This window comes from Bos indicus x Bos taurus, chromosome 27, assembly GCF_003369695.1.
Source record: "Bos indicus x Bos taurus breed Angus x Brahman F1 hybrid chromosome 27, Bos_hybrid_MaternalHap_v2.0, whole genome shotgun sequence".
In the NCBI taxonomy this organism is placed as follows: domain Eukaryota; kingdom Metazoa; phylum Chordata; class Mammalia; order Artiodactyla; family Bovidae; genus Bos; species Bos indicus x Bos taurus.
Genome location: NC_040102.1, coordinates 22,892,371 through 22,912,097, shown reverse-complemented (window position 1 = coordinate 22,912,097; position 19,727 = coordinate 22,892,371). Strand labels below are relative to the sequence as shown.

At 41.3% G+C, this 19,727-nt stretch overlaps 2 protein-coding genes across 3 annotated transcripts in view; one reads left to right on the top strand and one right to left on the bottom strand.

Annotated features, from left to right (window-relative positions):
- The window catches only part of DLC1 (DLC1 Rho GTPase activating protein), a 521,689-nt gene that overhangs the window by 493,250 nt on the left and 8,712 nt on the right, over positions 1-19,727 (bottom strand). The window lies entirely within an intron of this gene.
- Positions 1,273-19,727, top strand: part of C27H8orf48 (chromosome 27 C8orf48 homolog) — a 34,729-nt gene continuing 16,274 nt past the window's right edge. The window contains exons 1-2 of one of the 2 annotated variants that reach the window (XR_003509130.1): positions 1,273-2,978; positions 15,372-15,530. Coding sequence is in view for 1 of the 2 variants with exons in the window: in XM_027530247.1 (XP_027386048.1) it covers positions 2,191-3,003 (813 nt within the window). In the remaining variant the exon portion in view is untranslated. Of the gene's footprint in view, positions 8,098-15,371; positions 15,531-19,727 lie in introns of those variants that run through there. The other variant, XM_027530247.1, reaches the window with a different exon arrangement.

Sequence of the window (19,727 nt, the reverse complement as noted above, 5' to 3'; positions counted from 1 at the left end):
TGTTTTTTTTTCCCCCCTGAAAAGCTTGATAAAATCTGCTTTCAGTAGAGTGAGTAGGAGTGACTTGTATCCATTGGGATAGTAAAAAGATTTTAGATAAGATGGGAAGTTGCAACTGTCTCTCCTTCCCTTTTCTTTATATATTCCTGTTCTTAAAAAAAAATTTTTTTTACTTTTTATTTTTTGCTCTCACTTGAGATATCTAAGGAAAAAGATTAAAGGCAACACACTTGTTCACAATTCTGTTAAGAAGTCAGATTATATATATTTCTTGCCAGTACTGCTCATGGACTGTTCTGAGATTTTGTTTTCACATGTGTATCACTGACCATGCTCATATGCAAAGAAAGAGAGAGTCCTGGGTTCAATCCCTGGGTGGGGAAGATCCCCTGGAGGACTGCATGGCAACCCACTCCAGTATTGTTGCCTGGAGAAACCCATGGACAGAGGAGCCTAGTGGGCTACAGTTCATGGGGGGGCAAAGAGTCAGACAGACTGAGCGACTAACACTTTCCCACTTTTCACATGAATGTGTAAATATTTCAGGGAATGATGGAGACTTTTGAAACAAAAATTAAAAATGAAAATCTTGAGTCCTTGAACTGGAGATTACTTGGCTTTAACCACAAATTATATATTACCTCTTTTTAAAGATTAATATTATATGATAAAATATGATTTGGGTGGAATGAATGAAGCTGAGATCTCTTCATCTTCAATATGAACTGGCTCATATTTGAGAGATGCTTGTCGAACATTGCAGAGTTTTGCCTCACTGCCAAAGTGAGCACTTTTGTAATAACCTTAAATATATCTGGCCAGACTTGAATAACCGCCCCCATCCCCCTACTCCTCCGCCCTCCCTCCACCCCGCCCCGGAGAGAACTGGGAGAGGGAAATTATCTCATTTGGAATTATCTCATTTGAAAAAGACTGTAGTTCCTCGACCTTGTAGTACTTATGCATCAAGATTGAGGTGCGTACCTGTGTGAGGTAACATTTATTTCTGTTTGCATAGTCATTCAACACATTTACTCAGTAACGATTTATTGAGCACTTTCTATGTATCAGGTACCCGTGGAGACTGCAGCACAAGACACAGGATTTCTGCTTTCATGGGGTTTTTAATCTGGAGGCGGCGGTGTGGGAGGTATTATCAAATGTGTATAAAATACAGAGTTGCAAACCCGGAAAGAAAGGCTGTGCAGTAAACTGTTGGGGTCAGTGGTGGATATGAAGCTCTTCCAGAAAAAAAAAAAAAAAAAGGTGTGGTGGGGGGGGGGGGGGTGGACTTGAAAGAGGAGCAGTATTTAACGAAGAGGGAAGAGCAGCAGTTGAAGTGCCATTCAGAGGAGCACTGCCGGAACAAAGGCCTGAGAAACTGAGATCTGGGAAAACTGCAAAGTCGTCCAAAAATGCCGGAGCACAAAAAGCTGTGCAAGACGAGGCCGGAGCAAGCGGTAGAGTCGGTGCCCTGCCACGCAGGAATCTCACAGGGTGGTTTCAGTATTTAGATTTTCAAAGATGTGCTCTGCGATTAGATGAGCTCTTAGCTATCTGATAGGCAGATACGTTTTTGCTTGTGTTTTTCTGGCCAGCAGGAGGAGGTATGTTTTTGTTTGTTTGGGGCTTTTCTTTTTTTTTTTTCTTTGGATGCATTTAGCCCGCGTGTGCATTATCGGATTAGTCAGAGGCCATCTATTCCTGTTGGGAAAGAGGCGTGTTTACTTTTTTGACCCCTGGGGAAGAAGAGTTTGCAACCTTTTCTCCATCGTTATTGGATTTTGCACTAAAATAGCACCGAGGAGGCGGAGACTCTGGAGAGCCAGAAGAGAGGGAGGCTCCGAAAAACTACACGAACTGTGCCGGCGGAGTCGGCTCCGAGGAGCGTGGGGGAAGGGAAGGAGCGCGGCGCAAGGGAAGGAGCGCGGCGCCCCAGCGACCCTCTGCGCATGACCGCCTCTGGTTGCCAAGGCAGCGGGACCGAGTCGCCCGGAAGGGCTTCCCTTGAGGAACTGCCGGCACCTAAAACTCATCCCCGAGGGGCTCGGGACTGACCAGTTCCTGAGGCAGTCTTGACCACGGCAAAGCAGATGAGGCTCAGAGCCTGATGCAGTGTGATGGCCATCTGCCTAGAAGCTGGAGGATTCAGAGAAACAGGGAGAATTGGCCCCAGTGGACACCGGGACTATGGCAGACCTTTCTAAGGAGACCTTGGAGTCCTTGACTGATGAGGTAAAGAGTTCCGGTTCATTCAGTTCCTCTGGAGGACTGCAGCCCTGGGCTTATGCCTCTGGGAGCAAGTCTGAGAGTGGATTGCTGCCTTCTCGCTCGGAATATGGAGACAACCAATCTGAGCTTTCGGACTTCAAAGCTAATGTAAAGAAATTGAGCAGAAAATGGATCCACAACCTCAAGGGCAAGGAAACGAACTCTGAACAGTACCGACCGGACACTAACCATCAAACAGAAATCACTCAGGCATCCCCTGAAGAACTGAATGCCCTGCAGTCTTTCTGCACCGTTAAGGTAAACCTGATCCACCGTAGAGCAAACTCCAAGGGGAAAAAGAGCAGCAGACATAAAAAGCTGCAGCTTGGACCCGAGGCAGAAGCTCCAGAGGTAGATGCCTTAAAGTGTACTGTCCCTGACGAGCTTTTGAATAGAATCTATTTTAAAAACATGAGGACAACACCCAAACAGGTGGGAACAGCTAAGCAACACATTTCTTCTCGGTGTCCCGACTGTATCAGAAAAAGGGCAGAACTGGCCCAATCTGCCTTCCTGAAACAGAAGAAGACTTTACTGGAGTCACTTCTACTCCAAGAGAAAATAGATGAACATCTTCATACGCAAGACTTCCTTACCCTTGTCAGAGAAGCACACCAGAGCCTTCCCAGGCTTTCAGATGACCCCAGAAGAATCTGGGAAAGACTGAATGAGAGAAAAGTAAAATTGGAGACTCTGGTTTTTGAAAGGTCAGATATAAAGCAGAAAATGTAGCAGAATGGAAATAGTGCTTGTCATTCACCTTTTTGTCCGCTTATTTGCAAACCTCTTATTCTTAACCAAACAGGGGGTGGTGTTTATTAATGATAATGTGTCATGTGGGTTAATGTTTCTGTTGTGTATTTGAATAATTATCATCTCTGTAATAGGGGTGGAGTGGGCACGCAGCCTATAGCACCCAATCCTTAGCGTGGCCACGGTTATTGGGAGACCTTGAGGACAGCAGTTATAAGGTCCCACTCTTCCTGTGGTCACCCCCCAGTGGCCATCGTGGCAGAACGTGGGGTGCGAAGCAGTCATGGGGCCATGCCTGGGGACAGGCTGAGGGCTGTCCTGAAGAGCCCCAGAAACCTGGCATGGCCTCCTAACTGGCCAGGCCCAGGCCTTAAAGGAGCAGCGAACCTCTCCCATCCTCACCTCCAGGACCTGTGGTCTCCATGCCTGGCAGTTCAAGGAGGCCTCAGCAACTGGAGTAAATGGGGAATCTGCCACTCAGGTAACAGCTTCAACCAGCTTCAGTCTCTCTGTTCAAGTTTCAGAAACTGGTCCAGCTTAGATCGGTTGTCTATCCTGAGGAAGTGGCCAGAGGTCAGGGATAATTTGCACAGACATGGAGCATCTACTTCAGGTCCACCACTGTGGTTGGGTCTCTTTTCAAAGAAGGGCAATTGTTTGAGCTAGGAATTCACATGATTGGTATTTGCTACAGCACATACTCCTATCAATCCTAAACAAATGATTCTCTCCGATTTAAATAAGACTGAGAGTCAGTTGGGTTCTGGGTTCCCATCTGGGCAGGGACTGGGGACTTAGCCATGAGGGTGCCTGTCAGCTAAGATCTGCCTCCTCAGCTAGGCCTGGGCCCTGGCGGGAGGACCCGAACTGGGTGCATGACAAGCGCTTCAGGCAATTATTGGCCTGTGCAAGGATCACCCTCCTATTAGCCAAGCTTGGACCTTAGAGGGTGAAAGTTGAGCTTTGGGATCTTGCCTTTTCTTGTCTGAACTGAGAATAACATTTATTTTGGTGAAGGTTTATGAGGAACACCTTGGGCCATGGACCAGACCTCAGGAACAAAGGATCTGCCACTAACAAATTTGTAACAACTAACACACCCGCCCTCACCTTTCCTATTAAGGGGATTTGTTGAAAGCTTTTGGGGCATTATGGGGTTCTTAAAGCATGGCCTTACAGTAAACCGTTCTATGTTCCAAACTCTTAATGTTTTAATATCCTTTGGCCTTACTGTGTGTGGGCACATGGACCTGCATTCTATAACATTTCTACAGTCACTTTGGAAACAAGAGTTTACTATTCTTCTCTCACAGATTTAAGGACTAAAACTTTCCACCCGGTGATTTTTCATATTATAGAAGGCAACATTTTAGTTGAAAGAGTTACAAAGTTTTTATAACAATCCAAGAGAGAGATACTGGCATTTTGGATTAGGATTTTGACTGTACAGGTAGAAAGAAAAACAGAAATCTAACAAGGATTTAGAAGTCATTCTTTGGTGAAGAAATGAATATAGGGGTTTAATAAAAGGTAAATGTTAAGAATTGACTAAGTTTCTGACTTGTACATTTGTATGATATGATAATTTCATTGAGATAGGAACAATGAAAGAGGATGGTATTTGATTAAGAAGGCAATTATGTGGACATGATTAGTTTGAGAAATATTTGGGACATTCACATTGAGAGGTTGACAAACATTTGGTTATGTGTGCTTGTGATCTGAAGACAAGGTCTAACCTAGAGATTTAAAGTAAAGGGTTGAGGGGGAGGGGATCACTGGAAGATACTGTAGTTAGAAATTGAAGTTATAGATGTGGTGAGCTCTTCTTGAAGAAAATAGAATGAGAAGAGAAGAAAGGCTATGACCAGTTCTTGAGAAATTCACCAATTAGTGGCTGGGTAGAGGAGAATAGGAGAAGGCAATGGCACCCCACTCCAGTACTCTTGTCTGGAAAATCCCATGGATGGAGGAGCCTGGTAGGCTGTAGTCCATGGGGTCGCTAAGACTCGGACATGACTGAGCGACTTCACTTTCACTTTTCACTTTCATGCATTGGAGGAGGAAATGGCAACCCACTCCAGTGTTCTTGCCTGGAGAATCCCAGGGACGGCGGGGCCTGGTGGGCTGCTGTCTTGGGGTCGCACAGAGTTGGACATGACTGAAGCGACTTAGCAGCAGCTGCAGCAGCAGAGGAGAATAAGGTTTCCCTGATGGCTCAGTGGTAAAGAACCCATTTGCCAATGCAGGAGATGCAGGTTTGATTCTTAGGTCGAGAAGATCCCCTGGAGAAGGAAATGCCAGTCCACTCCAGTGTTCGTGCCTGGGAAATCCCATGGACGCAGGAACCTGGCAGGGAATAGTCCGTGGGGTTCCAAAAGAGTTGGACACAACTTAGCAACTGAACAACAGCAACAACAGAGGAGAATAAGCCAGCAAAGGAGACTGAGGAGGAGTCATCCTAGAAGAATAAAGGAAAACAGTAAAGTGTAGTATCAGAGAGCAGAGAAAGAGAAGATTTCAAGAAGGATGGGCTGTCAAAACATGCCAACCCAACAGAGTTCACAGGAGATGGTTTAGTCACATATTGGCCTCTTGGCCTTAACAGCAGTCACTTCACTCTTAGAATCTGGGCAGACTGACAAAGCAGATTGAGGAATAAATGTAAGCTAAGGACATGAGGAATATGGGTATAGACTTTTTTTTTTTTTAACTTGAAAAGCTCCTTTATTTTTAGTACAGTTAAAAATATCAGAAAGCATAAAGGGCTGATCTAGTGCCCCCTTGCATTTTGTTGTCCAAATCATGATTAACAACAGTCCAATTATGAATGCTGCTTATTTCTGAAATTCTGAGTAATTTCTTACATTCTGAGTAAATGTCACCAGTTTTCTAGATGACTTACAAATTGTTACTAATCTTATTTTCAAAGGAAGTGGTATGTAGACTCCATGAAGTTTAGCTGTGGAAGGAGAACGGAGGAGATAATTTTTGTACATGTCTTTACACCTAACCTATAATAATCAAAAACCTATAATAATCAAAAACTTGTAAAAATCAGCAAAAAATAGCTTTTGTATCATATTTCAACTCTTTAGTACTAGTCTTTGCCTTGGAGAAGGCAATGGCACCCCACTCCAGTACTCTTGCCTGGAAAATCCCATGGACGGAGGGGCCTGGTGGGCTGCAGGCCATGGGGTCGCTAGGAGTCCGACACCACTGAGCAACTTCACTTTCACTTTTCACTCTCATGCATTGGAGAAGGAAATGGCAACCCACTCCAGTGTTCTTGCCTGGAGAATCCCAGGGACGGGGGAGCCTGGTGGGCTGCCGTCTGTGGGGTCGCACAGAGTCGGATACGACTGAAGTGACTTAGCAGCAGCAGCAGCAGTCTTTGCCTTTAGACCTTCATTTATGTATAAACATGCTCCTTTTTTTCTATAAAATTTATTGTATTTCTATTAGTCATTCCTAGATAAAATGGGAAAAGAAATCATAGTAACTTTTTATTTGAAATCCACACTATGTCATGCTTTATCTTTGCCATATTAGTATAAAAAATTCTGAATTATTTTCCCATTAAGGGTCATAATTCATCCCTTCAGTCAATTAGGCCTTCCAATCCATGCACAAGAGATTTTAAATTTTGTTTAGGTCTTTAATTTTGAAACAAGTGTTTCATGTTTTGTGCATACGAGTTGTGTGCTTCCTTTATTCCTAAGTATTTTACTCCATTGTTTGCTATAGTAAATGGATTTTTTTTTCAATTCATTTTCTTTTTGGATGTTCATTGCTAGTGTGTAGAAATACAACAGATTTTTGCCTGTTGATTTCATATCTTGAAACTGCTGAATTTATTGATTTGCACTGACAGTTTTTAAGAAAATGGATTCTTTAGGATTTTAGAGCTAGAAGATTTTGTCATTTGTAAACAGAGATAATTTTACTTCTTTCTTTTGATTTGGACACTTTTTTTTTCTTGCCTAATTGCCCTGGCTCTAATTTCCAGTACTGTAATGAATAGAAGTAGTGAAGTGAATACTCTTGTCTTATTTCCGATCTTAGGGGAAGAGCTTTCAGTTTTTAACCATTGAGTATGTTTGTGGGTTTTTCATAAATGGCCTTTTTCATTTGGAGTAAGTTCCTTTCTATTCTTAGTTTGTTGAATGTTTTTGTATCATAAAGGGGTATTTCATCAGTTGAGATGATCATGTAGTTTGATGTACTCCTTAACCCATTGTCATGCCTCACCTTCTTTGCACTCAGCCCATAACCTTGAAACACTGACTAATCAGAATTAGATGTTGTAGTCTGTATGCTAAAGCACTAATATAAATTTATAACACTTGTGTCTTCATAATCTTTTCTTTCTTCCTTGATTTGAACAACTGGAGGGTGGAGGTTCCATCTTATACACTTTCCATGGGACTTAGCACAATGCCTGACACAGGATGGTGCTCAAGAAAAGTTTCAATGATGGAAAAATAAGTGCATCCAAATAATGAGATTTAATATGTCTTTTGCATCAGAACAAGAAAATAATCTGCTAGTGTTTTGCCTTTGTGTGGCTATTTTCTATAATTGTTCTCTTTCTCTCCATGGCTTGGATTCCTTTTTATCATGTACATTCATACTTTCTCTCAGTGGCAAATTAGTGGAACACTTTTTGATATCTTTCCATATGCAGCCAATTAATACAGTATTCATTTAGAAGAATATAAAAATATCTCTCTGGAATTCATGTTTTCAGATAGAAAAACATTTATGTGACTTGTTAACTTCAAAGATAATTCATGACTTTTTGCAGTTTTGAAATGAGGTAGAAATTCTTGATGCTCAAACTCGAAAAATAGTTTTTAATTCTTCTGAACAAATTCAAAAGGAATGAATATCCTTTCTCCAAACCCTTTATAGCGGCACCCAAGAGATTCCAGTAAGTCTGGAAAGGAAAATCTATCAGATCAGATGCTAAGAAACCACATATTTCCCCAATGCACTAAAAATGTATCTGGCAACTTGGTACAGGATTAAATAAATGCAGCATATGTAACTGTAATATAGACAATCTATAAATATGCATCCATGTAGTTTATGTTTTTTATCTAGATTTTTAATGAAAACAAATTCTGCACTGAGAAACAAATCTATGCATTTAACGAGTATTAGAAAAACAAAATCCTTAGAACAGAAGTAAGTGATGTGCCAGATTGAGAGAAAAGAAAGTTCAGTCCTGAACCTCTGAGTCATTCAAATTCCAGTCTCAGAACTGTTTAGGAATGTTTGGGACACCCAGCTCAGAATACCTCCAGTTTTAAACATGTTAGTTTATTTCATGATGAAGCCTAATATAGTAACATAGTTGTTTCTGCAGCAACATAGTTAAACAGGCTGCAAAGAAAATAAGAATTGTGGTTCTACATGGGTGTGGGTTCTCCTTCAATTTTTTTTTGGAATTGACAGATGAAAAGTACATACACAAATAGTTAATCTGAGACAGAAAAGGAAAAGACAACTGAATTCTCAGTTGACAATGCCCTCTGCAATAGAGAATTTCAAATTCTCCAATTTTCTGTAAACTCAAATTACAATGGATATTACAAAATTCTATCAGAGTGGCTCCAATAATCCCAGAGCCTAGTCTTGATGAGCCCACTGTTGAGGTATTAATTGGGGTTTAGGAGAAAGTATGTTATGGTCATTCCATCCTAAATTTGCTTTGAATGTCAAGACTGATGACCCCACGTGAAGTCTGAGAAGGTCTGAAAAGGTCTATCGCTCACATATTGAAAGTTGCTTCTGAGGGACACAGGGCAAACTCCCAAGCTGATCTAAAAATGACTGGAGAGAGAGGAAAGATACTGATTTGGATTTTACTGTGATCAGGGAGTGGGGCTCAGGTGAGGATTCACACCTGTGGACTGGGCTTACATGGTCTGAACTTCCTGCCAGTACCAAAGGGAGCCCCTGGGATTTTATCAGCTAGTGCGAAGGTGGAGTGGGAATGAAAGGTGGGCGTGCACGTTTTTGACTGTCAAACATCAAAAATGGAATCAGACTCTTTATTACCAGTCATCCTTAATGTTTGACTGTTGATAAAAGATGTCCTATTTCATTTAATTAAAATTTATCTTTCTTGAGTATGCTTGAGTAAGAGAACTCTATGAGGCTTGTAGCCTGAGACAGACAGGGGTGGGGAAAGTTCCATTGAATACCTTGTTCAAGAGCTCAGCATTGTGTATTTTTAGAACTGAAATGGTCACCCTTAACATCTGGCATCTCAATGTGGATAAAGTGAGGCCTGTATTGTGGCTTTAATATGTCACCTTGATTTATATTTTGGGTATCTGTGAGGCAGGAGACTCCCATAGTTATTTTCCCCAAGGAGGGAAAACTTGGATAAATAATTGCTGTGGTTAACACTGGTGGAACTAGGTGGCTAGAACACTGCAATGGCCTGAGAGTCTATAAGCAAACACGGATGCAGGCAGTTGTTGGGCAGAGTAAAGCTGTTGACTACATGAAATCCAGCTAATTTTGCTGATCCTTGAAGCCCATCCTTTGTCAAGGATGTCTGGATTAGGGAATTCAAAGTAGCAGCTCTCCGGAAAGCTCTATAACATGCAGTTTTGTCCATAAAGTGTACAAACTCCTACTCCTTTCACTCATTTGACTCCAAGGAGTCAAATGCCAAGGGCACAGAGAGAAGTTAACTCTCAACTGGCAAGGGTCTGAGGTCAGAGGAGGCCACCCTTTTTCCTACAGGTGGGGTACTCCAGAGGACCCCAACTTAGGTCCAGGCTGCAGCTAACACTTCTGCTTAGCAAGGAGGTCTCAATGGCTAGGCTGAGTTCATAGAAGGCTGCCCCACAGAAAGTAATGGAGCTGCAGAGGCTCGGGGACTGCGAGAGTGGATATGTATTTCTAGGGGACCAATAGGCAGTCTCCAGTAGCCACTCTAGTGGTATATAGTATGAGGCTCAGGAGGGCAGTTTCTCAAACCAGAAATCCACAAGCAACTTACAGTCATCACGGGTGGTGCAGAGGTTTCAGGAGCTATGAGAGGCCTTTGCTCCAGCTTCTGCAGTGAATGGTTCTCTGGGGGCAGGGAATGGGAACTAAGGGGAGAGCCTGCTGGACTGCCTCTCAGAAATTCCAGAGTCCTTTGTTGGAGGGGAGCGCCAATTCAAGATGGGACAAATTGTGAACAACAGCGTAAAAAAGCTTAATAAAACTTGTAAATGAAGAATATGTTGCCTCCAGATCCCCCAAAGGCCTAAAAGATACTGGGCTTGTTTAACATTGTGAGTGCAGAGAAGGTCAACTGCTGCTTCTTGACAGAGATGCCAGGGTCCTCAGGTTACCAAATACTTTCAGAAATTTCACCAGGGTTGTAGGGCTTTGTACTAAATGCAGGAATACCCTCCCACCCCAACCACCCCCATTTCTGAGCTCCCCTCCTCTCCCATGTGGCTCAGATGGTAAAGAGTCTGCCTGGGTTAGGAAGATCCCTTGGAGAAGGGAATGGCAACCCACTCCAGTATCCTTGCCTGGAGAATTCCAAGGACAGAGGAGCCTGGCAGGTTACAGTCCATGGGGTTGCAAAGAGTTGGACATGACTGAGTGATTAACACTCTCACTTTATTCTTCCTCATCTTCTCTCTCTCTTTTTTTTTTTTTCAGTTTTATCTTCCTACCTAAAAAGAGTTTTATTGTATTTCATGCAACTTAAAGTATCCACATCAAAGTCACCTAGAAAACATTTTTAATGCATTAAAAAATAAAATAAAAACTTGTGTGTATGTCTGTGTATGAAGGAGGTAGAGCAGATGGAAAAAAAATTCTAGTCTCACAGGGTCCCTGGGAGAGAAAGTTTCGGAAAATAACACCCTATCCACTCTCTCTGGAGAATAACTTCATCTATCATACAAGAGACTATTTCTATAACCCGTGGGAGTAATCACACAGAGCTCTAGGTCAACAGATTTTCCAAAAGTCAGGATGTGGCAATGCACACCCCAGAGAGATTTTCTCTCACAATGAAGTAAGTGTTGAGGAAAAAAAAATTCTGCAACCACTCTTCAAGACAACATCATAAATGTGATATTTAATATTTTCATTTCACAGTATTGGCCACACCGATAAAGTAATTACATATTTAGCCATATGTTGATTCTTTAGGGGAAAAGGAAGTAAGGCTGTGAGCAAGAATCTGTGCTATGCCCTCGCTTAGTTTCTGGTGGTTTGCTGACCATTTTTGATGCTCTTTAGCCTGTAGACACATCACCCCAGTCTTTGCCTTCATGCTCACACTACGTTCACCATGTATGTATATCTGTGTCCAAAATCTCCTTCTACGAAGGACACCGGTCGTTAGTATTTGGGCTCACTCCAATGACCTCACCTGATCACCTCTTTAAAGATTCTCCAAGTAAAGTCACTTTCTGAGAGAATATGAGTTAGAACTTCAACATGTGCATTTGGAGAGAAACATACTCTAGCTATAACAGACAGAACACTAAAGCAAAAGAATGAAACGCCCAGAATTTCATCTCAGTGAACCTATTCTAGAATCTTAATTAAAGAGAGATGCTCAAGGTAACAATTTTCAACCATGGCTGCACGTTAGAATTATCTGAGAAGCTTTCAAAATATACCCATGCCTGGGCCCTCCTTCTGTATATTCTTATTTAAATGTTGCTGAGTGGAGATCTGGCAGTATTTTCATAAAATTTCCTAAGAGTATAATATACAGCTGCGTTTAGAGCAACTGTTTTGGGATGATAAAGCTTGAAGCAGGAAGACCAATTTGAAGGCTGTTTTGTTCATCAAGGAAAGAGATAACAAGGCTCTGAAACATGGCATCAGCACTGGAAAAGAGGAAGAAATAGATGTTTTGTAGAAACAGAAAGTAAATCAGCAGGACTTGATGACTCATTGAATTGGAGGGATCAAACCAGTCCATCCGAAAGGAAGTCAGTCTTGAATATTCATTGGAAGGACTGATGCAGAAGCTGAAACTCCAATACTTTGGCCACTTGATGCCAAGAGCTGACTCATTAGAAAAGACCCTGATGCTGAGAAAGATTGAAGGCAGGAGAAGGGGGAGACAGAGGATGAGATGGTTGGATGGCATCACCCACTCGATGGACATGAGTTTGAGCAAGCTCCAGGAGTTGGTGATGGACAGGGAAGCCTGACATGCTGTAGTCCATGGGGTCTCAAAAGAGTCGGACACGACTGAGTGACTGAATTGAACTGAACTGAACTGGAGGGGACAGGTGCAGTAGGGAAGAGCAAAAGGTGACAGGTTAGTTCCCGTCAGGTGTATGCTGGTGTTGTCAGAAGATGTTATAAATTAAAGTTTGTTTTCTTTGGAGAAAGCATGATAATTGAATTGAGGTCTTTTTTAGCAGTTAACTTGCTCTTTTTGAGATCACTGTAGATTGACATGAAGTTCTAAGAAATAATACAAAAAAAAATCCCATATACCATTCACACAGTTTCTTTCTAGGGTAACAGCTTGCAAAGCTATAGTCCAACATCACAGCAAGATGTTGACACTGATGCAGTCGAGATACAGAACAATTCCATCAAACTGGGATATAATGAGCTTGAGGTGCCTATGGATAGTGATTACATGAGATTTGTTAAGGTGGCATGGTATAAGAAGTGCTCTTATCTGGTACTGATCACTCTAAAAGTACCAGAAATCTGCCAAAACTAAGATCAACCTACTTCAGTACCTCAAAGTAATAATATAGAATAAGGATTTTTTTTAAAACTTTGGATTTACATAATGAATATCTAGCAGTGACTTGGGAGTACACATAGGCAACCACTTCACCTATAGAACAAGATCTACTTGGGGAAATTCTTTAAACACAGCCATGCATGCACATCCAGAGATGTGTGCACACATACTCCACAAGCATGTTTACACACAGGTGCAACTTCTATTAGAAGACACACAATTTTGTGAGTGACCACTTAGACAAACTCATATTCGAAGAGAGTGACGATTCTGCCTTTTAAAGGGTGTACTTTCATTTTAACTGCAGCAAAAAAAAAAAAAAAAAAGATTAAAAACAGCTGGAACATGTGTCTATTTTCACCTCCTCCATCTGCTGGAACTTTGTTTTTGGATATCACAGACATTTTCCAAACAAAACTCTGCTGAGCAAAATGATAAATGTGGAAGGGACATGTATGATTCCCTTTTTCTTTGAAGAGCTTTATAGAATAAAAAGTACTGGTGTGCTTTTCAAACATAAAACTAAAACTTTAAACATCGCAAATACAGTTTTCAGTGGGTGATATGACATTAATTTACATTTGAAATTGGGTGGTGTTGTCAACTTGAATGCTGGGTCTCTAACCAGTATTTATCTGGGAAGTAAAAATGAAGTCTTTTATTATATGTTGATATTTAGAAAACTGAAACAGTGTGCTAACCAGTCTTTCAAGTTTCTGTCAGTACTTTATCTTTTCCCTTTAATCTCCCCTCCAGAATTACTATTGCTAGGCCTTTGTCATGTCATGCTCCAATTACTATAATAATTTTCTCTCTTTCACTGAAGGCAGTATGCTTTTATACTAATACACCCTAAATAATAACTCAAAATTAATCTCTTAAAAACACTTTGGGTAACATCACTTCCACTGGGTATAGACTAAAATCACAAATCCTTGGCTTTTATTTTGTATGTCCTACTTCACTTTTCAGCAGGTATTGAGGCCTAGGTTTTAAAAAGTCTTTGGTTCAAATTCTAGTTCTTCCAACTACAAGCACGTTTTGCAAAGAGTCCATTGTCCTAACCGAACTGATGCGTTTTGAGGGTGTGAAATAATGGCAGATCCAACAGATGGAAAATTGAAAAACAGAAAAAGATTGCAGATAATAAAATGAATCAGCCTTGGTGACAAATTGATTGAAAAAGGGAAAATGGTATCAAGCATGATGTTTTCCTTAAGCTATAGTTTGTATTACCTAAGAGAGAGTCCAGGAAAGACAGGTTTGGCAGAATGAGGAGGAAATCATTATTTTGAATTTGGTGTATGACAACTAAGTGAATATATTTACTCCACAGCAGCTAAGAGCCAGAGAAAGAGAGGCAAAGATAAAAATTTTGGAGGCAGCAGAAAATTACAATCACCCTGTTCATCCAACACAAGACCATTAAATATAAATTCACTCCACTACAGAAAAAATACAGCCTAAGTGTATTGTGTATTTAAAACCCCCAATTTTACTGGATAATAATGCAATAAAATTAAAGTGTATTCCATAAAAATGACAGAGTATTAAACGAAAGTTCAAATAAAAATCTTGGTACCATTTACCTTGAACTTTTGGCTCAATATAAGATGATTCAGAAATTATGGCTACTTTACTATCTCAGCAGCTGTTTTCACAAAGACTAAAGATACAGACTTGGAATTCATGGTTAAGTGATATTTATTAGACTAGGAGAAGTATGGGGGCTGGGAGAGGTCATGGCTACCCTTTTGTTCCACATTTAGGGAAATTCCTTTATTCCGTGACCAAGCATACAGTTTCAAGATAACAGAGAAAGGAGAGGATCACCTGGCTAACAAGCTAGATCACCCCAGGGCAGTTGACCAGGTGACAGATGGAGTCAGATTGCCCTCACATTCCTATACGAGAAGATATTTTTCACAGTTCTGGACCATATCCACTCAACATAAAACAGAATCTGATAACAATTATGAGTTGCTAGTGCACAGTGAGAAGTCAAATACCAAAGCCAGTCCTTGCCAAGTTTTTCTTTGTATTTTAACCACATGATCCATATTCTTGATTACACTATCCTTCATCTGTCTAAACAAAAGGCTGTTGTTAGTTTACGAAACTTAACCATTCTTAGCCCAGACAAGCTTCTTTAAATTTACAACAAATGGAGGTTTTTGGAGTTCATGTAATTACAGAAAAAGCTAATGGAAAAACAAAAAAGCAAAATCAAATCTTTGTAAGACTATTTGGGAAGGTCTAAAGGAACAACATTTGCTGTTGCAATAGTCAAGGGCAATGACTTTCCATTTCTGCTGGGAAAATTTTAGCAGATCTTCCCCTGTTGGGTAGATGACAGGTGCAATCACATTCAGGTGTTTGTGACTTCTGTTGAGTTGATTTTCTGCTGTTCAGAAGCTCAGCTATTGGTTCACTGAGAAGCATTTTAAATTTGCATTTATCTTATTTTAGTGACCTTGAGAATCTTTTTTCATGTTGATCAGCTACTTCCGTGTTTCTTATCTTATGGCTTATTCTTTGTCTCTTTCCTACCCAGTTCTATATGAAATGTTCTTTTTTTTTTTTTTTTTCCTCACAGATAAAAGGAGAGAGTGGATTATTGGTGATAAATAAATTTTGACTTGGACAAGTGAGATGGATGGTGGTGAAATACACTAACGTGAAGACAACTGAGGGAAGATTAGATTTATGAAGCAGGGAGAGAAAGCCAAGATTCCCTTTGACCTTGTGAAGTGTAGTGAGTGAACCTTTTCCATATTGTGGGAATTTAAAATCAGCAGTTGGAAATAAATACCTGGAGTTGGTGGGTAGAGTGCTCCTGCTCAGTCGCTCAGTCGTGTCTGACTCTTTCGTGACGCCAAGGACTGGAGCCCGCCAGGCTCCTCTGTCCACAGGATTTTCCAGGCAAGAATACTGGAGTGATTTACCATTTCCTACTCCAGGGGATCTTCCCGACCCAGCAATCGAACCTGCGTCTTCTGCATCTCCTGCATTGGCAGGTGGATTCTTTACCACTGCGCCACCTGGGAAGCCCCTAGAGATCAGATATTTCTTCATTGGTATATGGGCTTTAGAGGCTTAGAATTGGGTGAGGTCACCTAGGGAGCACCTGCTTATAAAGAAACATGCCAAGAAGGATGATGTCCCTGGGCAACCCAGCAGTCAGAAACCAGGGAAAGAGGATCAAGCAAGTCGAATGAAAAACAGTAGCTACATTGGGGCAAAAGATCTTATATTTATTGACTTTTTGAAATGACTTTAGAAGTTTTAAATTCAACTGTTCTGCCCATGACCCCTATTTTTTCTATTAGGATATTTGTGAATTATTGTTGAACTTTTTTCATGCACCAAAGACATGGACTCTTTGTTATATATAACAAAATGCTTAAATTCCATGCACCCCATTTGTCTTTAATTTCATTTATCTTTTGATATCTCTGCTTTTTGTAGCCAAATCAATTGATTTTTTAGTGTACAAGATAATGCATTGCTTTTTTTTTTCTCGTCCAACCCAAATTTACTAAACATGGACCAATATATTTCTTTCAGTTTTTATGAACTCTTAAAAAAAAAAAATCTCACTCTCTAATTCATCTGGAATGTATTTTGATAACTGAGCAGACATTTCTTGAAACTTTGGAGTGAACCTTGGGTAGTCAATCTTGCTGCCAAGGTTCTTCCCACTGAGAGGGTTTCCCTCAGTATCCTGAGTCCTAACTCTGCTGCTGCTGCTGCTAAGTCGCTTCAGTCGTGTCCGACTCTGTGCGACCCCATAGACGGCAGCCCACCAGGCTCCCCCGTCCCTGGGATTCTCCAGGCAAGAACACTGGAGTGGGTTGCCATTTCCTTCTCCAATGCGTGAAAGTGAAAAGTGAAAGTGAAGTCGCTAAGCTGTGTCCGACTCTTCGCGACCCCATGGATTGCAGCCTACCAGGCTCCTCCGTCCATAGGATTTTCCAGGCAAGAGTACTGGAGTAGTTCTAACCCTAAGTAGGGCACTAAGAGCAGAGCTCAGCAGAAGACCTTACTCCCTGAGCCAACAAGTTCATTTTGGTACATATCTGTGAGCCTTACTACTTTTTAGTGACTAAGCAATGATTAATCTCTGTTAAACAAGTTTGGTCATGTTAGCTTTCCAACTATTCTATTTGAATCTGTTGCCTTGTAATTAATCCCAGAAATCTTATTGAGTCATGCTCTTTAAACAGGGTCCCACCCTTATGTCCTCCTCCCTTTTTTTCCTCCAAATATTCCAAGTTTGAGTGCTATTTCCTTTTTATTTCTTTTTAAGGGATTTAGCTTCAGTGTAGGAATAAGATATTACGATCTAAGGTAGCACGGCTGTTCACATTTCTTCTGACTCTGTACTGCAGTATTTCCCACTGCACCTCACCCAATTAGTGTCCCAGCTGCAAGGAATTTTTAATAAGCACTATCATCAGTCTTGTTAGCAACAGGCCAAGAGGAGGTGTTTTGGAGAGGGAGTCTGGCATCTCTATTTCCATTGCCTCCATCCCTCGGGGTTACTTTTTTTTTTTTTTTTATCATCACACCTACTTTAGGAATATCAGAGAATTTAACTGCCTCAATTCAACTGGGAACATGTGGCAGCCATGAGTTCTATTCATCAGATATTGCCAGGTCTTCTTCTGGGTCCATGTGGAATTCTTTGCTCCCCTAAAACTAAGTGTTTCACCTGAGCTGGTCTGATCAGTGAGATGTTGAGTGGAGGTGATGCGTGTCACTCTGACGGAAGCCCTAAGGGTCAATTCACTGTTCACCAACCTGCCAGTTCTACAGAGTAGCTGTCCTGGCAGCCTGGGTGCTGGACGCCGCCCAGCATGAGACAGCAGCAGCCACAAGTTTTGACTGAGAAACAAACCCGAATTGTTTTAAATCTCTTTCCTTACCAGGTCATTTATTGTTACAATCTAACAGAGTGCCTCCTGACAGATACAGAATTGGTAATTTAAAGTAGGTTGCTAGGACTGGGCTTCCCTGCTGGCTCAGCTGATAAAGAATCTGCCTACAATGCAGGAGACCTGGGTTCAATCCCTGGGTTGAGAAGATCCCCTGGAGAAGAGAAAGCCTACCCACTCCAGTATTCTGGCCTGGAGAATTCTATGAACAGTATGGTCCATGGGGCAGCAAAGAGTTGGATAGGACTGAGCAACTTTCACTTTCACTGGGACTGGCCTGACTGGACAACATTCTGTGAAAGAAGACATTGATACTAGTCACATCCAGAAGTGATATAGTAAAAATTGATTAGGAAATCAGTTGTGCACACCCTGAGGGAAGGCTTTGGTGTGGGCAGACCTTCATCCTTGTGGTTGAGCTTATAACAGGTACCCTACTGTACACCAGGGTGAAACCATCATATTGTGGCAAAGCGCAGGCCAAGCAATTGAGAGAAAATGTTCATGTAAAGATCTTCTCACCATATGAAAATGAAAATGCTAAAATAAACATAAAGCCTAAATATAAGGCCTCCTTGTTTAAACAAAAAACTTCCTGATCTTCTACTTATAGGCCCCTTATTGACCTTGCCTGGGACAGTGTAAGAGCTTTCTGCGTGGCCTAGTTGTATGTGTGTGTGTGTTAATTGCTCACTTGTGTCTGACTCTTTGTGACCCCTTGGACTGTAGCCCGCCAGGCTCCTCTGTCCATGGAATTTTCCAGGCAAGAAATACTGGAGTGGCTTGTCATTTCCTTCTCCAGGGTAATCTTTCTGGCCCAGGGATCAAGCCTGGGTCTCCTGCATTCCAGGCAGATTCTTTACCATCTGAACCACCAGGGAAGGCCACCCATGTGACCTACTTGGGTCTGTGTTTAGTTTAGAGCAGTTTTCTACAGTTGTTGATTCTATAGAAGTTATTTTTATTTTTTAGCAACAAGCTATTTACTTATTCTTTCACTATCTATCCTAACATTTATGCCAGATTCTCCCAAATTACTTCCATTATTTGCCTGCATTCTGAGATATTTCACAAATTTATCATTTTTACATCAGTTCTTCACTTTTCTCTTTGGTATCTGCAGCCCTTGTTTTAATTGTGCAGATATCATTCCTTTTCTCTTAAAGCCAATTTCTTTACTTCTCATGTTGTTGTCTTTTCAAAACAATCTGCTGACCACTTTTAAGACATATACTTGCAATGTAGGGATTGTTGTAGAAAGTTTTCAAGCAAATTAAAAGCGTGTCATGCTACCCCATGGACTGTACAGGCCATGGAATTCTCCAGGCCAGAATACTGGAGTGGGGAGCCTTTCCCTTCTCCAGGGGATCTAACCCAGGTCTCCCGCATTGCAGGCAGATTCCCACCAGGAAGCCCAAGAATACTGGAGTGGGTAGTCTATCCCTTCTCCAGCAGATCTTCTCGACCCAGAGATCGAACCAGGGTCTCCTGCATTGCATGCGGATTCTTACCAGCTGAGCTACCAGGGAAGCCCTCAAAACAATCAGCTGACCACCTTCAAGATAAATACTTGCAATGTACGGATTGTTGCCGAAAGTTTTCAAGCAAGTTGAGTGATAACCTCATTTTGGGTTGTTTTTATTTTAAAGCTTCATACAATGCATGTTTAAGCCAATTTATTTCACCTTCCCTCTCAACCAATCTTATAGACTGTGGAAGCTCCTCTAAGATTTGGCAACTAATTGACTCTCACTCTTTGATTTCTATTTTACTGTGAGTTTCTATAGATTATTGTACAGTTGTCTTTATTCGCTGAGAAAAAAAAAAAGGGATAGTCTGAATCACAGACACCATTTTTCTCTTCAGACATCTAGAGAATCTGACCGGAATGGCTAAAGGTCATTTATGAAGTGTAATCATGACTGTTTTACACAGTCACAAGCATTAAGATCAATGAGAAAGAAAGGATGGAGATGCTTCCTACCCTCCCAAATCAAAGGCACATTTAGTTACTT